Below are 18296 nucleotides of genomic sequence, written 5' to 3' on the forward strand. Positions count from 1 at the left end.
GCAGTGACATGTTTTGCTTTTTAGGAAAATATATATTTGTATAGGAGCAACTAAATTTCCAACATAAGGAGATGGGCTTATACAAAGATATTTTATTTCTTATATCTTTTTTTTTAAGATTTGTAATAGTTATCCTTACAAGGTTTTTAATTATATTTCTTTTATATATTAAAGACTGAAGTAGGAAATTAGATATTAAGAAAATTTGTATATTTAAAATAAAAGTTTAACTAAAACATGTTACATAAGGTTTTTTTTTTTTTTTTTTTTTTTTTTTTTTGACGTCGAAAGTCATTCCATGTTACATAAGGTTAAAACGTATATATGTGGTTATGTAACTGCCGTATGCTCGTTTTTCACATGATGAATTTCTTAGACCCAAGATGCATAAACCACACAAACAAAAATACATAAACAGATGCATCAAACATCCAAACTAAACTTTAAAAAACAAAAGCGCAAGAAATATTGCTGGAAACAAATAACAAAGGAAAACATATCCTCTTCCATGATTGATGAGCGCAATGAAATCTTTTATCCAAAAGATAATGATATGTTTAATTTTCGATATTTTTCATCGTAATTGGATTGAGTTCCATTTTCACGCTAAGTTAACTTCGTTACGAAAAGATGATTCATGTCTACGAAAGAAAAATAAAATAAAAGTACTATGACATGTCCAGTTATCAATAACGAGATGAGAACAACTACTAAAAATGGACCCGGATATGTTTGTAGCTGTTTTCATGTTTTGCTTTAATTCCTTTTTCAACACGGATGTTTTAGCTCTATATAACAATAATAATAATAATAATATATTGCATCTCTAAGACTAGAAAGTAGAAACAGTCAAACAATTAAACAAATTGCATGCGTAAGTCAAGCATGAAACAAGAGGATCATGCGCACAAAACAAACAATGAAACCTAATTAATCTTACACATTTTTACGTTGAAATCCTATTAGTTATTCACTCATGTTGTTGGTTAAAATACTAAGTTTAGAAAGATAAAAAACTTAGTTTTATGTATTTATGAAACTTAAGCACAAAATCTGCCGAGAGGATTTTAGTTTTTTCTTTTTTACTATATATGCCCATTCTTAAGTTATTTTTTTTTAAGTTGTCAAGAACAAGTTTCCTTTCTTTAACAGAATGCATATACTTCCATAAAAGACTCCTATTTTCTCGTGATTTTTAGGAATCAATGACTAAAATCTTATAGTCACATCTGGCCGCATGTGTAATTGAACTTTTATTGACTCTCGGTTTATTATCAGGCTCCAGCATTGGTTTAGTCTTCGGTTTACGGCTCGGGCTAGGAGTTATGTGAACACTGATTAATGTTGTGCGTTCGGTGGAAGATGGTCTTCAATGTGGTCTTCGAATTTTTGGTTGAGCCCGCCCATTTTGATATAGAATGGTTCATAATCTACAGGGAATCATAACTAGAGCAACTCCAATGATGACTATTAGAAGATGGCCTTGTTTTAAAAATTTCCATTAGATCTGCACATCGAGTTCTTGATGTTGCTATTATCTTTGTATCCGGTTAAACTTATGAATGAAAAATATTTGTGTTGAAAAGAGGGTTCTAATTAAGTATTTAAAAAAAATAACAAAATAATGGAATTAGAAGAAAAAAAAGACTAAAAGTTCTTATTTTAGATTTTTTAAGAATCCGTAGTATACTCAAAACATACATGTCATCATGTTAGAGGAAATTAATGTATAGTTTAGAAAAAATAAAAAAATAATTGAATTATAATACTTTTTCTTAGAAACGTTTATGGTTTATAACCGTTACTTTTAGATACTAATAATATGATATCAAAGTGGATGATTGGTTGGATTGAAGATGCAGAAACTCTGTTATAGAATTTTAGTTTATAGTTTTTATTGTTGTATATGTATATTTTGTTGCAGTAGAAAAACACAACTTGTAAACACACTTTTACAACAAACAAAAAAACTTGTTAAACACTTTAACAGTTGTTTTAGTTAAAAAAAAAACATGAAATAGAAGGTAGATGGTGTAGCTTTTGTTTAGAACGTCTCATTAGATTATTAAACTGATTGGAAAACAAATGTTGTAAGCTTTAATTTTAAAATAAATAAAGTTACATCATAACTGTTTTAAGATTAGTGATTTAAAAATATTGGAAACTAAGTTAAAATCCAACCGATCATCACATGTGTTTTTAATGTTTAGAACGTTAATGAACTCTGAGGATTACCAAATTGTTTCCAATATTAAAATTTGGTAAGCCTTTTTACAAAATTAAAATTTGGTAACATCCAAAACAAAGTCACCTCTCATCTTAATTAATTACTAGCTTTTGACCCGTCCTTGAAAGGACGGGTATATTTTTTGTTTTAATTATTTTTGAAAATTTTAATTTTAATATAATTTTTACTAACTTTAAGTAAAATCACATTTAATAAATATTTTTTAATCAGATAACCTATTTAAAACCCGTTATACTAAATGAGTTTCATTTATATAAATATTTATTTCCATCAAAATTTCACTTAAACCCTATTTTTAACATCAAATGCTTTGTTAATTGATAAACTTAATGTCTGTGTAAAATATTTAAAATTTGAAAAAAAATGTCTAGTCGAATAAATCTAATTTTTTGGCTGAGATGTAAGCTATGCTGTTGTAGTGTGCTAATATTTTTTGAAAAAATATATCAAATTTTATTATAATTATGAGGAATAATTATCATATCACTATAGAAAAATATGTCAAAAACGTAACGGTATACATAATTATATAAAATAATGTGTTATATTAATCAAATAAAAGGTTAAAATCTAAAAATAATTTTTATTTAAACACCCAATAACAAAAAAATACAAAAATATATGGTAACAAAAATGTCTTTTTAATGTCGAGAATTAGTTTTAACCTTTATAAGGGTTTATATTTTTATGGTACATGACCAATTGTATAAGGGTTTTTTCGTATCACACATTTGTTGCCATATAACAAAAAAATACAAATATATATTTTTATAAATTTTTGTTGCCATATACATTGTTATTTTAAACATGACTTAAAGTGGTTATCCCTTTAAAATAGGACTTTAAAATATATTCATTTAGATGAAGTTATATAACTTGTGCATTTATATAAAAAATAGTTTTTTTAGTTGGACATAACTTTTTATCAATTGGTTATATTTCTGTTTTAATAGAATATATAATAATCGAGTATAATTGCAATTTTGTTTAATAATCAATATTATTAGTCTTCTTCTATTAAAATTAAATTAGCCATAAACCTAGATGTGGTTAAGAAAGCAATATAAATTTATATGGCTCATTGCAATCAGACCAAATGGAACAAATCAGTTGATTTTAAAAACAAAATCGAGGCCCATGGCCCAATTTTAAAATCATAAACCGACAAAAACTCCTTCTTTGTGTTGGAAGAAAAACGTAACTACTTATTATACAAAAAGAACGTGTTATTGATTTAATTAAATTAGATACAGTTATAAAAAAAATCAATTGGACATAACTTGTTATCAATGGGTCACACTGCTGTTTTAATAGAATAGATTATTTTCTGCACATGGAAAAAGCACGCTACGTATCCTATCATACGTAGACAACAAATCGTGAAGCTCATGAGAGCACCATTAACGCAGTAGCTTAGGGAGGTGCTTAGTGATTTTTGGATTAAAAAAAAAAAGAAAATAATGTATTAAGGGAAGCCACGGCGCTTAATTAAGCTGCAAAAGCAACGTAGTTTATGAGACACGTGCCTTTCATGGAGGGAGTTTTGCTTTCTTCTCTCCACATCTCTCTCGAGACGGACAACACCATTCAAACAAGGTGGCTTTGCAGCTTATAGCCGTCGCATGTCCAGGTTCGTTGAACTTATTCAATTCCATAAACCTCGATTCCTTCTCCTTCTACTACCCAACCAAACCCTCTCATCGTTCGTCTTCAGATCAACCATAGAGGATGAGGTAATCGTTCTTATTTTTTTTTTATACAGCTCTGTTTTCCGCCGGAGATTGTAAATGAGAAATTGGAAAAAAAAATCAAAACTTTGGTTCTGAATATTCGACCTCGGTTCAAGATCTGATGCTTAATATGTTAATCGATTCTCATGAAAATTAGCTTATTGGTTTTGCTGCTTGCGTGTGGTATGTTCAATATGGTAGAGTTAGATTAGGAATCAAAAGGCAAAACAGAGATGGAATCTTTGAATCGTAGAGACTTTTTTGTATAGACATTGGAATCGCAAGAGAATAAAAGATGATGCTTTGAATTCGAAGTGTATCTCTGTTTCGAAATGGTAGAGTATGATGCTTTGATGTGTGATTACCTCGTACTACATCGAGAAGTATGGTTGTTTAATCTTTTGCTTAAGATTCATAAGAATGTATTTAAATGTTGGGATGATCTTTTTCTCTTTCTCTGTGAAAAAAAAAAAGAAAACATGAAGACACCTCCTCCGTCGTCATGAATCTATAATGGTAACGACTAAGCTTGACGACTGCATTATCAATAATCTGAAGGTGAAATCAAGTTATCAACGAGAGGGAGGCGACATTGTTGCTAAATAAAGTAAGGGAAGGTGTATGAATCACTTGTTTCCTGTCTCTGAAGAAGCTTATGTTTGTGTTTCCTGTCTTCGTTTATGATGAATCTAAATGCTTATATTTGTGTTTCAGGTCAGAGTGGAGCATTGGGAGTGGAAGAATCACGGACTAGTGTTTGATCTCTCTGGTCTTCTCGATGTGGGACTGAACCGTTTGATGTAGTGTTGTGTCCTATTGTGTTGTCATGTGTAGTCTTCTGTTGTTGTGGTACTGAGTCTTGTGTAGTTGTAACATGTCTTGTGTCGTTGATGTTCTGAGTCTTGTGTAGTCTTGTGTCACGGACTAGTAACAAGAGTAGTAAAGAATGTTTAAGTCATCTTCTCTCCTTCGTTGTGTCATGTCCCAAGCATCATTTATACGAAACTGAGATAGTTTGGTTACATTGTTGTTTGGTTATTGATGTAAAAAGAAACCCCAAAATAAGCAACTTGCATTGGAGGTCAAAATATTAGAAGTTGCTTAAAAAAGTGCTTAACACCTATTTAATACTAAACAATTGTTTAAGCACCCCAATAGAGTTGTTATGGATAATGCTGCTCTGATTTACTACATAACAGCCACTTGCTGTTTAGTCCCAATATACTTTCCCTTCACCAATCTCCTGAACCACTTAGCTGATTTCTTGGGATACCTCTTACGTCCATTTCTAAAGTCCACATACACTAGCCCGAACCGGACCGTGTATCCTTCCGACCACTCGAAGTTATCCATCAGCGACCATGCAAAATATCCTTTCACATTCACCCCATCCTACATTTTACGTAAAAATAGTTTTCAATATCGTTCAACATTATTTAATCAAATCGTGCATGAAAATACGATCTTGATTGTTCTGACATTTATATTTGTGTTGGCGATTCATTGTTACTCTAAATATAATTGTATATCATGGAACCGTAAACTCAACAAACAAGTGAAACTGTGTTATGTTAAGGGAGTGCTTACGAGATTGCATCGCGAACCATCTTAAGGTGATTAGCGTAGTAGTCAATTCTCAAGTCGTCATTAAGAAAGATTTCTCCAGTGTTAGCTTCATTCACTCCTACATGATTGTTTAAAATGAGACGAGAACAAAGTAATATCAGTTTAATTAGTTTTTGGTTCTAAAAGTTCTTTTAACAGATAGAGTTTCTTCATGATATGACTTACCGTTTTCTGTTATATACAAGACGGGATCATTGTATTTTAATTTTGCATGCAGTAGAAGATCACGAATACCCTTGGGGTATATCATAAGCCAACTCGAACCAGCCTGAATTGAATCATAGATTATAGAAACTACCTAATAAAAACTACATGTCTGAATAAACCACTATTGTTTAAGACAATATATATCTCTTTGGATTATTAACTTAAACAATCATGGAAATCTTGATTTGATTGGGAGATTTATCTAAAATTCTTCACTATTTAAAAGTGGATAGAATAATTTTACCGTTGGACCGATAGGCACTCCATTTCGCTCACCTAATACAATATATATACATAATATTATATAAGTAATGTAGAATTTCAATATAAATTCGAGAAAATTAGTCAATTTATATAAATCCATATGGAACGTCCAAAAACAAAACATATGGTTCACGGACCTACTATGCTGGCGCAACGATCGGTGTACATGGTGATGTTTTCAGTTGCACACGGCACGTCTTTAACGTAGAAAGATAAGTAATAGTTAAGACCTATGAAATCATATGATCCTTTTAGCATTGATGACTCTTCTGGTGTGAATGTAGGAAGGCGACCGTCTTTCACATGGTTGACCATTTCGGCAGGGTATCTACCATAGACGATTAGCTCCAAGAAGTAGTCAAAGGTGAAGGCCGTGGCTCGAGCTGCGGCTAGTTAGTCAGCATAAGAATCCGAGTAAGGGTAGTGCCATTCTGTGTTTAAGGCGATACCAATTTTGCCTTTCTGAATTGCCTGCAAACACAATAGTAGGAGCGGAGCACCACACAAATTACAACCGTCTAACTTTTAAGTAGTGCTGGTCCTGAAATTTTGAAGGTTATAAACATTTACTAAGAATTTTTATAAAAATATCTAATTTGGAGTCTATGTATATAACTTTCAAAAAATTTAGAGACTAAAATCAATGTTTCAATGGGCTGTGCAGCTCTGTTTTTATGTGCATTCCTGTTTTTAAGTGTTGTACGCGATAAAAATAGAGCCGGCGCCAGAACATAAATCAAACACAAAAGAAAACAAGTAACTAGTGTATAAGTAAAACATAGCAAACATACCTGGTACCTTTCTCTGTAGATCTTGACGGCGGCTCCATGAGCGAGGAGGAAGTTATGGCCGACGATGTAAGGTTCGGTGGCTCCATCACCCCCGGTGCAATTAGGATTAGTGAAACTGGAACATCTTCCAGGTGCCTTATGACCAATTATGTAACCATCACGTACCACTGTAAATGGCTCGTTTACTGTCACCCAATGCTTCACTCTATCTCCAAATTTCTGGAAGCAGAGTTCTGCATAGTCCCGGAAATCATTCCTGTTTTATTTCCAAAAAGAACCATTTAAATCTTTATGTTGTCGTAATCTTACCATTTAGAGATGACAGAAGACTTACACAATCTCAGCTCCGAGGAAGCCACCGTAAGCATGTTCAAGTGCCTCTGGTAGGTCCCAGTGAAAGATTGTGACAAATGGCTTCATTCCTAAACATTTACATCGTTACCAAGAAAAAGAAAACATATAAATGTTGCATTCTCGACGAATCTTGAAAATTCTAAAGGGTGTTCTCAAGGTAATAAACATCACCAAGATTCACTCAATATGTTGTAAAAACAAAAGTCGTCTCGTGTCACTTGAGAAACAGAGAATCATTATTACCCTTTGACAGAAGTTGATTAATCAAGTTGTTGTAATAATCTATTCCAGCCTGGTTGATACCTCCCTTTAAATCCCCACCTGATAAACAGAATAATAATGAACTTCTATTCACTCGAAAACTCTAAAAGGTTTTGCTCGGATCTATAGCTTACGAGGCAAAATCCGTGACCATGAGATCGAGAATCGGTAAGCATGGAAGCCAATTTGATGAAGCAAATTCACATCTTCCTGGATTTCCAAGTCAAGTTTTCATGAATTTAAGTTACAAAAATAAGATTTCATGAATTTAAATGTAATGTTTGTTTACATTTTAGTTACATGAAAAAAGCAATACCTTGTATAGGTTGTAAGAATTATCAGCAATGGACCCATTATTACCATCCAATATCTTCTCTGAAAAGAAGACAAAATTATTCATTGAATAATCTAATTTCAAGAAAGTAATAATAACTGAATAACCTTACATGTTCATCACCATCAACCCATTTGCTATGAACATAAGATAAAAACCGAGTCATGTGTTATAAAACCCAATTCAAGAAAAAGAAAAAAAAAACATTTCAGAATATTTGAGTCTTGGATGTCTAAAGAGATCCAAAAATATTAGGGTTTTTCATTAGGAAGAAAAAACCTGGAAAATTTTCAGAGAAGGTGTCCCAGATACTTGGTCCTCTACCATCTTCATGAGCAGCACCTTCACACTACAAAAAAATTCGAAAAATGTTAGATTCGGGTTTATTATGGGCTTCCAACTCAAAACCAATTGGCAATTAGTGGATTGGCCCTAACCCTTTATATAGTAGTATATTAATTCTTATATATCCGATGTGGAATGTTTCTCATCAATACCCTCCCTCACGCTCAGACATCTAGGTCTGAAGCGTGGACAATGTGGGAATAACATCCACAGAGGGCCCAACATCGGTATAGTAGTAGTAATTGTAGTAAATTAGGTCAAAGGATCTTATCGCTCTGATACCATGTTAGATTCGGGTTTATTATGGGCTTCCAACTCAAAACCAGTTGGAAGCCCATAATAAACCCGAATCTAACATGGTATCAGAACCCAGATCCTAATAAGTTAAACCCCTAATTAATATTAATGTTAGATTCGGGTTTATTATGGGCTTCCAACTCAAAACCAATTGGCCCTAACCCTTTATATAGTAGTATATTAATTCTTATATATCCGATGTGGAATGTTTCTCATCAATAAAAAAGTTAACAAAAGTATATGCAATATATAGTAAGAACTGAACCTGGTACGCAGAAGTGGCAGATCCAAAAATGAAATCTTCTGGGAAATCACTTCTCCTCAAAATAGGTATTGAGAAGTGATTCTTTGCAGAAACTCCAACGTAGATGGAAGTTATGATCAACAGTAAAAGAAGACATTTACTTCTCATAGTTTCTGTAAGAAAAAAAATCAATAGTTTTTATTTATAAGAATTTTGGTTTGGTAAAACTTTATAAGAGAATGGGAAATGTTTGACTTTCATGCTTTGTATCTATGAATAGAATTGATGGGAGGAGAAAGATAGTGTATACGATTTTCTTCTCGTTCAAGATCCTATAAAACAGAAGATGTTAACTTAAATTAATCAAAATCTGAGTCATCACAGAAAAAAAAAATTAATTGCAAAGCTAAGACGTAAGAATTGAGTAGACAATTCCGCCTTTCTAAATTAATATTGTAGTACCACTAATTTCATCTGACAAAAATGAAAACGACTAATGTCAAATATTTCTAGAATTATAATGCATGTCCTTAGCAAAAAAAAAATTATAATGCATAAGTGCATTGTTTTTTTTTTAATTTTCTTTTCTATGATTTTGGTTTAGTCTCTTAATTTGAAATATTGTATATATCGTAGGTAAATTCGCTTTGCAGAGGTGTTTTGTTGGGTGAAGTGGGTGGGCACAGTTATTTTGGTCAACGCCAAAATGTAAAAAAAAAACAAATTGTGCTTATCTATAAAATTGTTAAATCCTCCTCTTTAACGAAATGTTGAAGATATTTGTGTCGTTTACCATGTGGTAATGCACTATTGTTTAAACGTTTGTACTATTTTAATTGATTTGAATCCAAGAACGATAGTAAACAAAAATAATGAACCCTTTAGCCCTCTTTGTTGAACAACTACTTTGCTTTGCTTTAAAGCTTTTTACACAAGAAATATAAAAATTGTATAAATCTAGAAAAATAATTCGAGGGCCTTAGAAGATTCCGACATCTTAGGAATAAAACATGAGGCCGAACCAGTTGCTAATAAGAATCTCTTCTTCTTTGTTGCAACGTTAAGCAAGTACTTTTCTTCCTCAGAATCTCCCATCTCTTCTTCTCTCTTCAAGAACTCTTTGAACCACATGGCAGACATTTTAGGAAAACGTTTTAGTCCATTTTTGTAATCGACGTAGAAGAGACCATATCGGACTCCATAACCTGCGTTCCATTCACAGTTGTCTAGTAACGACCATGCAAAGTATCCTTCCACTTCAACCCCATCCTCCCTAAACAACGAAACATTTATCATCAGTGAAAGGCTTAGGATAGGTTCCACAACAGTTTCTTGTGTCTCAAGAAACTAAATGAAAATTTCATTTAGAAAATACACTTACTGGATTGCTTGTTGGATGCTTTGGAGATGTTTCTTGTGGTACTCTGTCCTTTGGAGATCCATCAAGTTAGAAAGCTTTGGTTTTTTCTCGTAATCTATATCACAATGTCCTGAAGAGTTTTAACCAAAAAGTAAAGAAGTTAGTAAACCATACCAGGAATATATTTAGTAAAACTATCTTGAAAGAGCTTAGTAAAAAAGTATTACCGTTTTCAGTGATCATGAATTTAGGGCTTTCGTATTTATCCTTAGCATAGTTTAGAAACTTTCGAAGCCCTTGTGGGTATAGAAAGTCCCATTCTGAACCACCTCTTACTCCTAATGTCTGTCCTGCTTTGTTTTGTTCTGTTACATATAAGCAAAAGCTTGTGAGACAACGAAATCGGTAATCAAATCCCGACGAATAATCACCCCTAAGAAGCTTGTGACCCAAGAAACGAATAGAAAGCCCTAATATGATACGAGTAAGTATTTATTTTAAAACTCCACTTACTTCTCCATTCGATGCGTGCGTCCGATCTCCAATTGGGAGTGTTGTGGTCCACTTCAGGAATACTTTTAACGTAGAAAGCACTGTAATAATTCACTCCAACGAAGTCAAAAGAACCTCTTAGCTTCTTGGATTGGGCTGCGGTAAACGAGGGTAATCTTTTCCCGATCGATTTCTTCATCACTTCAGGGTAATCTCCGTACACCGTTGGATCCATGTGCCTATTGAATCCAAAAAATACTATTAGAATATTAACCAAAAAACTGTATGGTGTATACATTATTAAAAATGTCTAGAGGCTATGTACCGAAAGAAAGACCTAAACCATTTTGAAGTAATTCAATTTAGAAGAGTATATCCGTTCCAACGGAAATTGAATCCATAACTCTTTAATTGGACATGTCAACTCATCGTTGGTGGTGTATATATTATCACGTCAAGAATGTGATTGTTTGTGCTATATAATTTAAAGAAAAAAAAATACACTCACCATCCAAACATGAATTGCATGGCTCTTTCACATGCTTCTTTGTCATCAGGGCAGTTTGAGTCATAAGGCTCAAACCATACGGGACAATGCGCGATACCAATCTTGCCATCTTTACACTGAGATTCAAACAAAAACATATTGAATAAATATGCTCTCAAAAGACTAAATGTGTTTGTAAAACTAAAAATCAAATATGTCGATTCCTTACTTTGGGATTGTTTCTGAAGACTTCAACGGCTTCTGCGTGAGCAAGAAGTAGATTGTGACTAACGGTATAAACCTCAAGGCCAGATTCTCCAGCTACAGCTGCTTCGTTCATGTACTTGGAGGCACGTCCGGGCGCTTTTCTTCCTGTGTCATAGCCACCAATGCTATAGACCCATGGCTCGTTTAATGTAACCCACAATTTCACACGGTCCCCAAATTCTTCGAAACATAAGGCCGCAAAATCTTTGAAGTCATTACTGCAAGATATTATTTTTTGTATGCATATTAGAGATATTGATTTGAAAAACATGTTTAGAAAGTAATATGTATTTTTTAATCGCTTACACAGCTTCTTCGCTTAGAAATCCGTTATATTCATCTTCAAGGGTTTGAGGAGTATCCCAATGGAATAAAGTAGCAAGAGGTGTGATTCCTGTATATATATGATCATGTTAAATATTTCAATCTAGACGACTAGGTTAATATATATAGATAACAGCGATTAATTAAATACCGTTAGCTAAGAGTTCATCGATGAGATCGTTGTAAAAATTGATTCCTTCTTGGTTCACGCCCTTGCTTTTCTTTCCAACTATGTTTTTGGGAAAAAAATGAGCAAAAACAAGGATTAATCTCTACTGTATTATTTGAAACTCACTCCTTAATATGTTTCATAAAAAAAAATGTTGTTTATATATATGAGTTAAGAACTAACGAGGCAAAATCCGAGGCCACGAGATAGAGAATCTAAAAGCATCCATGTTAATATCCTTCATTCTCTGGATGTCTTCCTTGTAATGGTTATAGAACTCAACCGCTTGGTCTGCGTTAGAGTAGCAATTTCTCTCTGCCAAATATTCATTTCTTGTATTAGTATGATGAATAACGTATAAAGCAAAATTCATATATATAAACCTAAAGTTATATAAAATGATAAAAGATGTTTTGTTATATACACAAACCTGGATATTTGCGAACAAATGTATCCCAAACACTTTCTCCACGAGGAGCTTCATTTATAGCTCCTTCATATTGGTAAGCCGATGAAGCTGTCCCAAAGAGGAAACCCTCAGGAAAATCAGAACGGCCGAACGAGTTTTTCTTCGAGTAAGTGTTCCTCTTTCTGTTAATATTATTTAACAAACAAATAAGAAAATGTTTGTCCAAGGATAAACTTATTTGCGTAGCCTTGTGGTTATATTAAAGTTTGATCACTCACAGCGTCATTGTTTATAAACGATTTCTAAGCTTTTTCGCCTTTTAAATCTGTATAGAAACATACATATATAAGATTATGAGTTTGGCACACAAAATTAATACAACTTTGATAAACAAGAGGATATATAACATACCGACTGGAAGATCTTTTTTTAGTGTTGTTAATCGAATGGAGCTGGTTTTATTTGTCTAATATGAAAGAATGAAATGAATGATATATTTTTGTTCTTGCAAAGGAATAAATGAATGAATCTTTTCTCTTAAAGAAAGTAGAGATTATTGAGTTGTGAGAGAAGTGATGGGATATGTGAAGCTATATATAGGCAAAGGGATTTGCATTTTTATGCGAAGGAACGTCGCAAAATTCAAACATTATTCTCAGTTCAAAAAAAAAAAAAATTCAAACATTATTTAGTCAAACTATTTGCCCCTACGCATGTTGACCGTTAATTTCTCTCTTTTTTGGTCAAATAATCTGCTGCAACAGTTAGACAAAATAAGATAATAAATTTGCGGTCTTGCGCCATGCGATATTGAACCAACTCGATTACTCGTATCTTGACTTCTACAAATATATGAACAGTGACATACTAGAATTAATTTTAATTCAGTGCCGGGGAGATCCCTTTGCTAGAGTGGTCATGTGAATGATTTTAGTTTCGAACTTTTGACATTCTAAATCACAAAACATTGTTTATCATATATCAGGGGTGCAATTACTATTCCCTATAAGTATGGTACTTTAATAAACATAGAATTTGATTCGTTTGATTTATTATTTTAAAAAAGTATCAAAAATTGATGAATGAATGGATATTCCATTTAAATTTCATTTTTCTCGTTTGAAAATTAAATTTATATGAACAAATTTTTACGGTTTTAGTTCAATATGATATTAAATATATATATAATTAAACATAAGCACAGTTATTTTTTATTTTTTTAATGTTTGGTTGAATTTGTAGACTTTGTTTCCAGACTGTTCACATCGAGTCAAGTAAATTCTTTTTTTTCTTTAAACACCAAGTAAACTCTTTTTATGTCCGACTAAATTGTGTAGAAAAATCTAAGAATGATCGTTTTGAGTTTGTTGTTTGTCTTGATCCAAATTAACAAAATTTGAACTACTAATTTTATTTGAAATATTCATTTTTATTATAAAGAACATACAAACGTACTTTTCCTTAGAAGAAAAATTGTTATTATACATTAATGATAACCAGATATAAAGTAAACCTTATAAATTACATTCAAAATAAAGTTACGCACAAAACATAATGGTGCTAATTGGTCCTGTTCAACTTTAAGTGCTGTTTCCATCCTTTTTTGGTAAAAATGTTATTTCCACCTTTTTTTAATTGAAACTCACATGTTTCTAATTTATCCTCTGTTTTTCATTTGGGGTACATAGTAACTAGTTGTCGTGATCAATCTCTTTTGGTTAAATACAAACGCTACTTGTAATAGATAAAAGGAAGACGTCTATAGGTGTATCATTGTATCGTGCATGTGAACGTGTTATATTCCCAAAGGCCAAATCCCAGTTGTTAAAAATAATAATTAATATAATAGAAATATTCGTATGAGGAGTGAAAAAAGCTTTGTATCCAAGAGCTGAAAAAAGAGTTGTGGACTTTATACGGTAAAAATTATAATTTGGACTTCTTAAGTCAATATACTGACTTAGTAATTGAAAAGGATAAGTGTTATAACCATCTCTCTAAAATTCTAATGACGACCTTTCATCACTTGTCATAAAATTAATTCCCCATTGCTAACATGCTAATGTGGAAAATGAAAAGTATGCACAGTTCCGTTTCAAAATTTTGTTTCCTTTTCATCAATATATACAACTCTTAGTTTTTCCTACGACTAGTCATTTACCATGATAATGTGGAAAACAAAACTATCGAGACTATATTATAAATAATTAGTTGACAGCAAAATAGAATATACGTTTTACCAACAAAAAAAAGACTCTACGAATATAGAAAAAAAACAACCCAGTTGTTGTCAAGACCGGTCTTGAAATTTTGGAAACCTTAGACGATTTAATAAAAGGTTTAATAAATTGAAGGTCTAAAATTTCTTTTTTACAAATTTGGGAATCTGTGTTCAAAATTTTTGGGATTCAAGGCAAATTTTTTTCAAATTGTTTTTTTCAAAATTTGGGGGCCTATGTATCAAGATCGTTCTCTCGATCTCATTGCTTAAAGCATGGAAAAGCATGCAAGTAGGTAGAGTTAACGGTGTATTTAAAACCTGTATATTATATCGTATTTGTGCCTGTACATTATACCTCTTTTTTTTGGGAGCAACTGTACATTATACTTTATAAAACATAACAAATAACTCGTGTGCTAAGTTAAAAACTCTCCCAGACGAGCTTCCCGAGAAAGGCTTTTTCCTTTTTGCGTAACGCTTTACCCCTTTACCCGCCAGTCTCTTTACCGGTTATGGCTTAATCCCTCTGTTTTTTCTGCTGGCTTTTCAAATTTTTACCACTTTTAGAATTATTCATCGGTCCATCCAAAGCCTTGGCCTTTAACCCCCGGGTTCTTCCCCCGACCCGATGTCGGAGGGACCGCCGCCGCTCGCCCTCGCCAGCCTGCTTACCGGAGTTAGTCCTTACGCAGCTTGTCGGTCTCCTACCGCCCTTTGAAGACAAATCCAGTTGCAACTGAAGATTATGATACAGGGGTTCCTGTCCTTTTTGCTGCCTGCGACTTTAGTATCAGTAGGTTGAGATTTTGTTTGAAGTTCACGGCTGGAGCCAAGAAGCAATCACCCAGCCGATTGAAAACTTAACCAATAAGTTATTCCCGTACTCAGCAGCGAATATGCAGAGAAGGATATCTGTAGCTGATAAAGGAAAACAGATCTGTACAGAAGACTATCAGGCGCCTCGTACGGCTCGGGTTCGAGCTGAACTCCCGGAGAACACTGAGCTTATTAACAAGTGCTCCCTAACGCTAATAGGGAGAGTCACTAATCGCTCGGTCCAGAAGATCTGGCCCCTCCTTTCTTTCTTCTCAGACCTATGGAAGTCTGATGTGAAACCTGTGGGGGCAGACCTGGGTAATGGTCTCTTTCAATTCCAATTTGAAAGGGAGGAAGATCTACTCCAAGTGTTGGAGAAAAGACCATACCACTTTGCTAGATGGATGGTTATAGTCCAAAGATGGGAGCCAACACTGTCGAAAGCATTTCCGTCCTTAATCCCCTTCTGGATAAAGATCCAAGGAATCCCCATACACCTCTGGTCTGAGGGAATAGCGACGAGTATTGGAAATGATATTGGGATCTTTGAGAAAGCTGAAATCACTCCTCTGGCCATGCGCATGCGGGCCCATGTCAACGGCCTCCTTCCACTAATCACCTCCACAGTAATAGAGTATCCCAATGGAGAGGAAGTGACGGCAAGTTTAGTCTATGAGAGACTGGAGAGGCACTGTACAACTTGCTTGAGGCTAGATCATGATGTAAATGATTGTTTGGAAGAAAAGGCAAAGAAACGTTTACTCAGGGCGTCTCAGGAGGCGGACCGTAGTAAGCAAGCCTCCCAATCCTCGGTCAGAGAAGGTCGCGATGCTAGGGAGCAGTCACCACGAGATAATACAATCTACCAGTTCTCGGCCTCGAAGAGAGCAAACTACCGTGAGCGACGGTCCCACAATGATCAAGAACTGCAGGACCACCGGCAGTATAAACTGCAACCGAAGACATGGAAGGAGAAAGAGGAGTATAGGAGAGCCAGTCAGGTAGGGAACGCTCTCGCCACCCGGAGGAGCGCTACAATGCACGAAGGAGCACCTCTATTCTACAAAAAAGACAAGAGTCATCTCAAAGTAGAAGCTATTACAGAGCAGTAGTAAGAAACCCAGGGGCTGATATTGACAATGGGTTGAGCTCTGTGAGATCCCAATCTAGAAATTTTGAAAAGGGGATTCCCTTACCTGAACCAGTGCCCCCTCTTCCGGCTGAAGCCCTCCTGCAGGCACGAAAAGAGGTTCATGATGCTATGCTACAGTATACTAGAGTGGCTGACCCATCTGAAAGGGAAGCTCGGGAGGAAAGAATGAGACTTGCGGAGGATCTAGGTGAAATGGAGGAAACGGCGACCAATATGGTTCAAGCAGCCATGCAGCTGAGTGCAAAAAAGTATGGTCGGATACAAATAACTGATACTCCTGAAAGAATTCCGGCAGTTCAACGGCTTTCACTACCAGAATCTCATGAGCGCATCCCCACATCTGCAAGACTGGGACCGTGCCCCCTAGGCCAGGAATCAGGCCAGAGGACCATTTCTCCTATTGGAGATACAGCTGACGCGGAGCGTGTTCCAGCCTCGTTAAGGCTAGATTACCCCCCTGAGACTGTCCTACCCCCCACCACGGGGTCGACAGTCAAAAGGAAGCCGGGGAGACCCCCAGGACCAAGAAAAGGAAGCGAGTCATCAGGGGTTAAGCCCCCATTAGCGGCAGCGGCTAGCAGTAAAATAAGAAGGGTGCCTGCTGGTAAACCATCCCCAATAAGGCGGCCTACTAAAGCTGCGAGAGCTAAATCTGGGGCGGGTCCGTCTAAAGGAAAGAAGCAACCAGGAGTCTCAACGACAAGCTCAGAAAATAGGCCACTCTGTAACATGATCCCAAGCACTTCGAGAAAGAGGATGGATTTTCGGATCCCATCCGCTCCCGGTCCTTAAAAATGATGAGCTGGAACTGTCAAGGGTTAGGGAATCCCAAGACAGTTCGTCGTCTCAAGGAAATAACGAAGACCTACCGACCTGACATCTGTTTCCTTATTGAGACTAAAAATCCCGATAACTTCGTTCTTCAAAAATGTGATCAGCTTGGGTATGCTGAGCATTTCTTGGTAACTCCCACAGGCCACGGGGCGGGGGGTCTTGCGTTGCTTTGGAAGCAAGAAATAAAGTTACAAGTGCTCTATCATAATGCTGATGTAATCGATACGAGTATTGAATACGAAGGAAAATTATTCTATGCAAGTTTTGTATATGGTAGTACGGACAGAGGCCAAAGAAACCTGCTGTGGAACCACCTGTTGGCATCAGCGGAATCACGTGATGCACCGTGGTTCCTTACGGGGGATTTTAATGACTTGCTGCGTAGTGAAGAGAAGGTAGGGGGCCCGGACAGGCCAGAGGGCTCCTTTTCAGACTTGCGAACTTTTTTTTCTGAAGGCGACCTGTATGATCTCCATCATTCAGGCGACCCATTGTCTTGGCGAGGCCAAAGAGGTACTCATTTGGTGCGATGTAGACTGGATAGAGCGGTGGCCAACAGCTCTTGGGCGGAGAACTACCCATCGGCTCGCTGCCATTACCTGGAGTATGAAGGCTCGGATCACAAGCCACTCGTCTCCTGCCTTGACCCAACTTTGATGAAACGGAAAGGTCTCTTTCGGTATGACAGAAGGCTCAACACGAATGAAGAGGCAATAAAAGTGGTTCTGGAGTCATGGGCTAGCTTAGACCGGCCAAAAGTATCTGAGAGACTAGCGGCTACAAGAAGAGCATTATCAGAGTGGAACAAGCTCCAACAACAGAACAGCAAGGTCCTTATAGAACAAAGAAAGCAAGAACTGGAGGCAGCCCTGACTAGCCCACTAAATGACACGGTCCTTATCAAGGAAATTGGTGATAAACTTAATGAGGCCTATCTGGCGGAGGAGGCCTTCTGGAAGCAAAGAAGCCGGCTATTGTGGCTCAGTTTAGGAGATAGAAATTCTGGATTCTTTCATGCCACAACAAAGAATCGGAAAAGGGCTAATGCTCTAACAGTGCTGGA

General features: G+C 35.4%; 2 protein-coding genes and 2 long non-coding RNA genes across 5 annotated transcripts; 2 read left to right on the top strand and 2 right to left on the bottom strand.

The window, feature by feature from the left end:
* The first annotated feature begins 18 nt into the window (after window positions 1-18).
* On the top strand, window positions 19-4942 carry LOC103862907. Of its 2 annotated transcripts, none has more exons than XR_004457569.1 (3): window positions 19-249; window positions 311-4585; window positions 4693-4942. It is a non-coding gene; the product is annotated as an uncharacterized LOC103862907 (long non-coding RNA). The 2 variants fall into 2 exon arrangements; XR_631835.2 differs by lacking the exon at window positions 19-249 and having other exon boundaries at window positions 3810-3981; window positions 4453-4585.
* On the bottom strand, window positions 4754-9051 carry LOC103862906 (beta-glucosidase 16). The gene is given in 13 exon segments (XM_009140621.3): window positions 4754-5370; window position 5489; window positions 5566-5662; window positions 5770-5872; window positions 6056-6087; window positions 6213-6546; window positions 6867-7122; window positions 7201-7288; window positions 7464-7541; window positions 7616-7691; window positions 7798-7856; window positions 8095-8164; window positions 8723-9051. Coding segments are annotated over 13 exon segments (1545 nt in total). The 5' UTR covers window positions 8870-9051; the 3' UTR covers window positions 4754-5166.
* LOC117133629 lies at window positions 7684-9661 on the top strand. Its single transcript, XR_004457570.1, has 2 exons — window positions 7684-8185; window positions 8685-9661. It is a non-coding gene; the product is annotated as an uncharacterized LOC117133629 (long non-coding RNA).
* LOC103862908 (beta-glucosidase 27-like) lies at window positions 9651-12768 on the bottom strand. Its single transcript, XM_009140622.2, has 12 exons — window positions 12621-12768; window positions 12488-12534; window positions 12231-12391; window positions 11984-12115; window positions 11783-11860; window positions 11614-11701; window positions 11270-11525; window positions 11062-11177; window positions 10575-10792; window positions 10289-10426; window positions 10083-10191; window positions 9651-9974 (listed from the first exon to the last, which is right to left on the bottom strand). Exons 2-12 carry the CDS (start codon window positions 12493-12495, stop codon window positions 9659-9661), a joined length of 1620 nt encoding a protein of 539 aa, XP_009138870.1. The 5' UTR covers window positions 12496-12534; window positions 12621-12768; the 3' UTR covers window positions 9651-9658.
* Between the last annotated feature and the right edge of the window lie 5528 nt (window positions 12769-18296).

The sequence above is a fragment of the Brassica rapa genome, chromosome A04, assembly GCF_000309985.2.
Source record: "Brassica rapa cultivar Chiifu-401-42 chromosome A04, CAAS_Brap_v3.01, whole genome shotgun sequence".
NCBI lineage: Eukaryota > Viridiplantae > Streptophyta > Magnoliopsida > Brassicales > Brassicaceae > Brassica > Brassica rapa.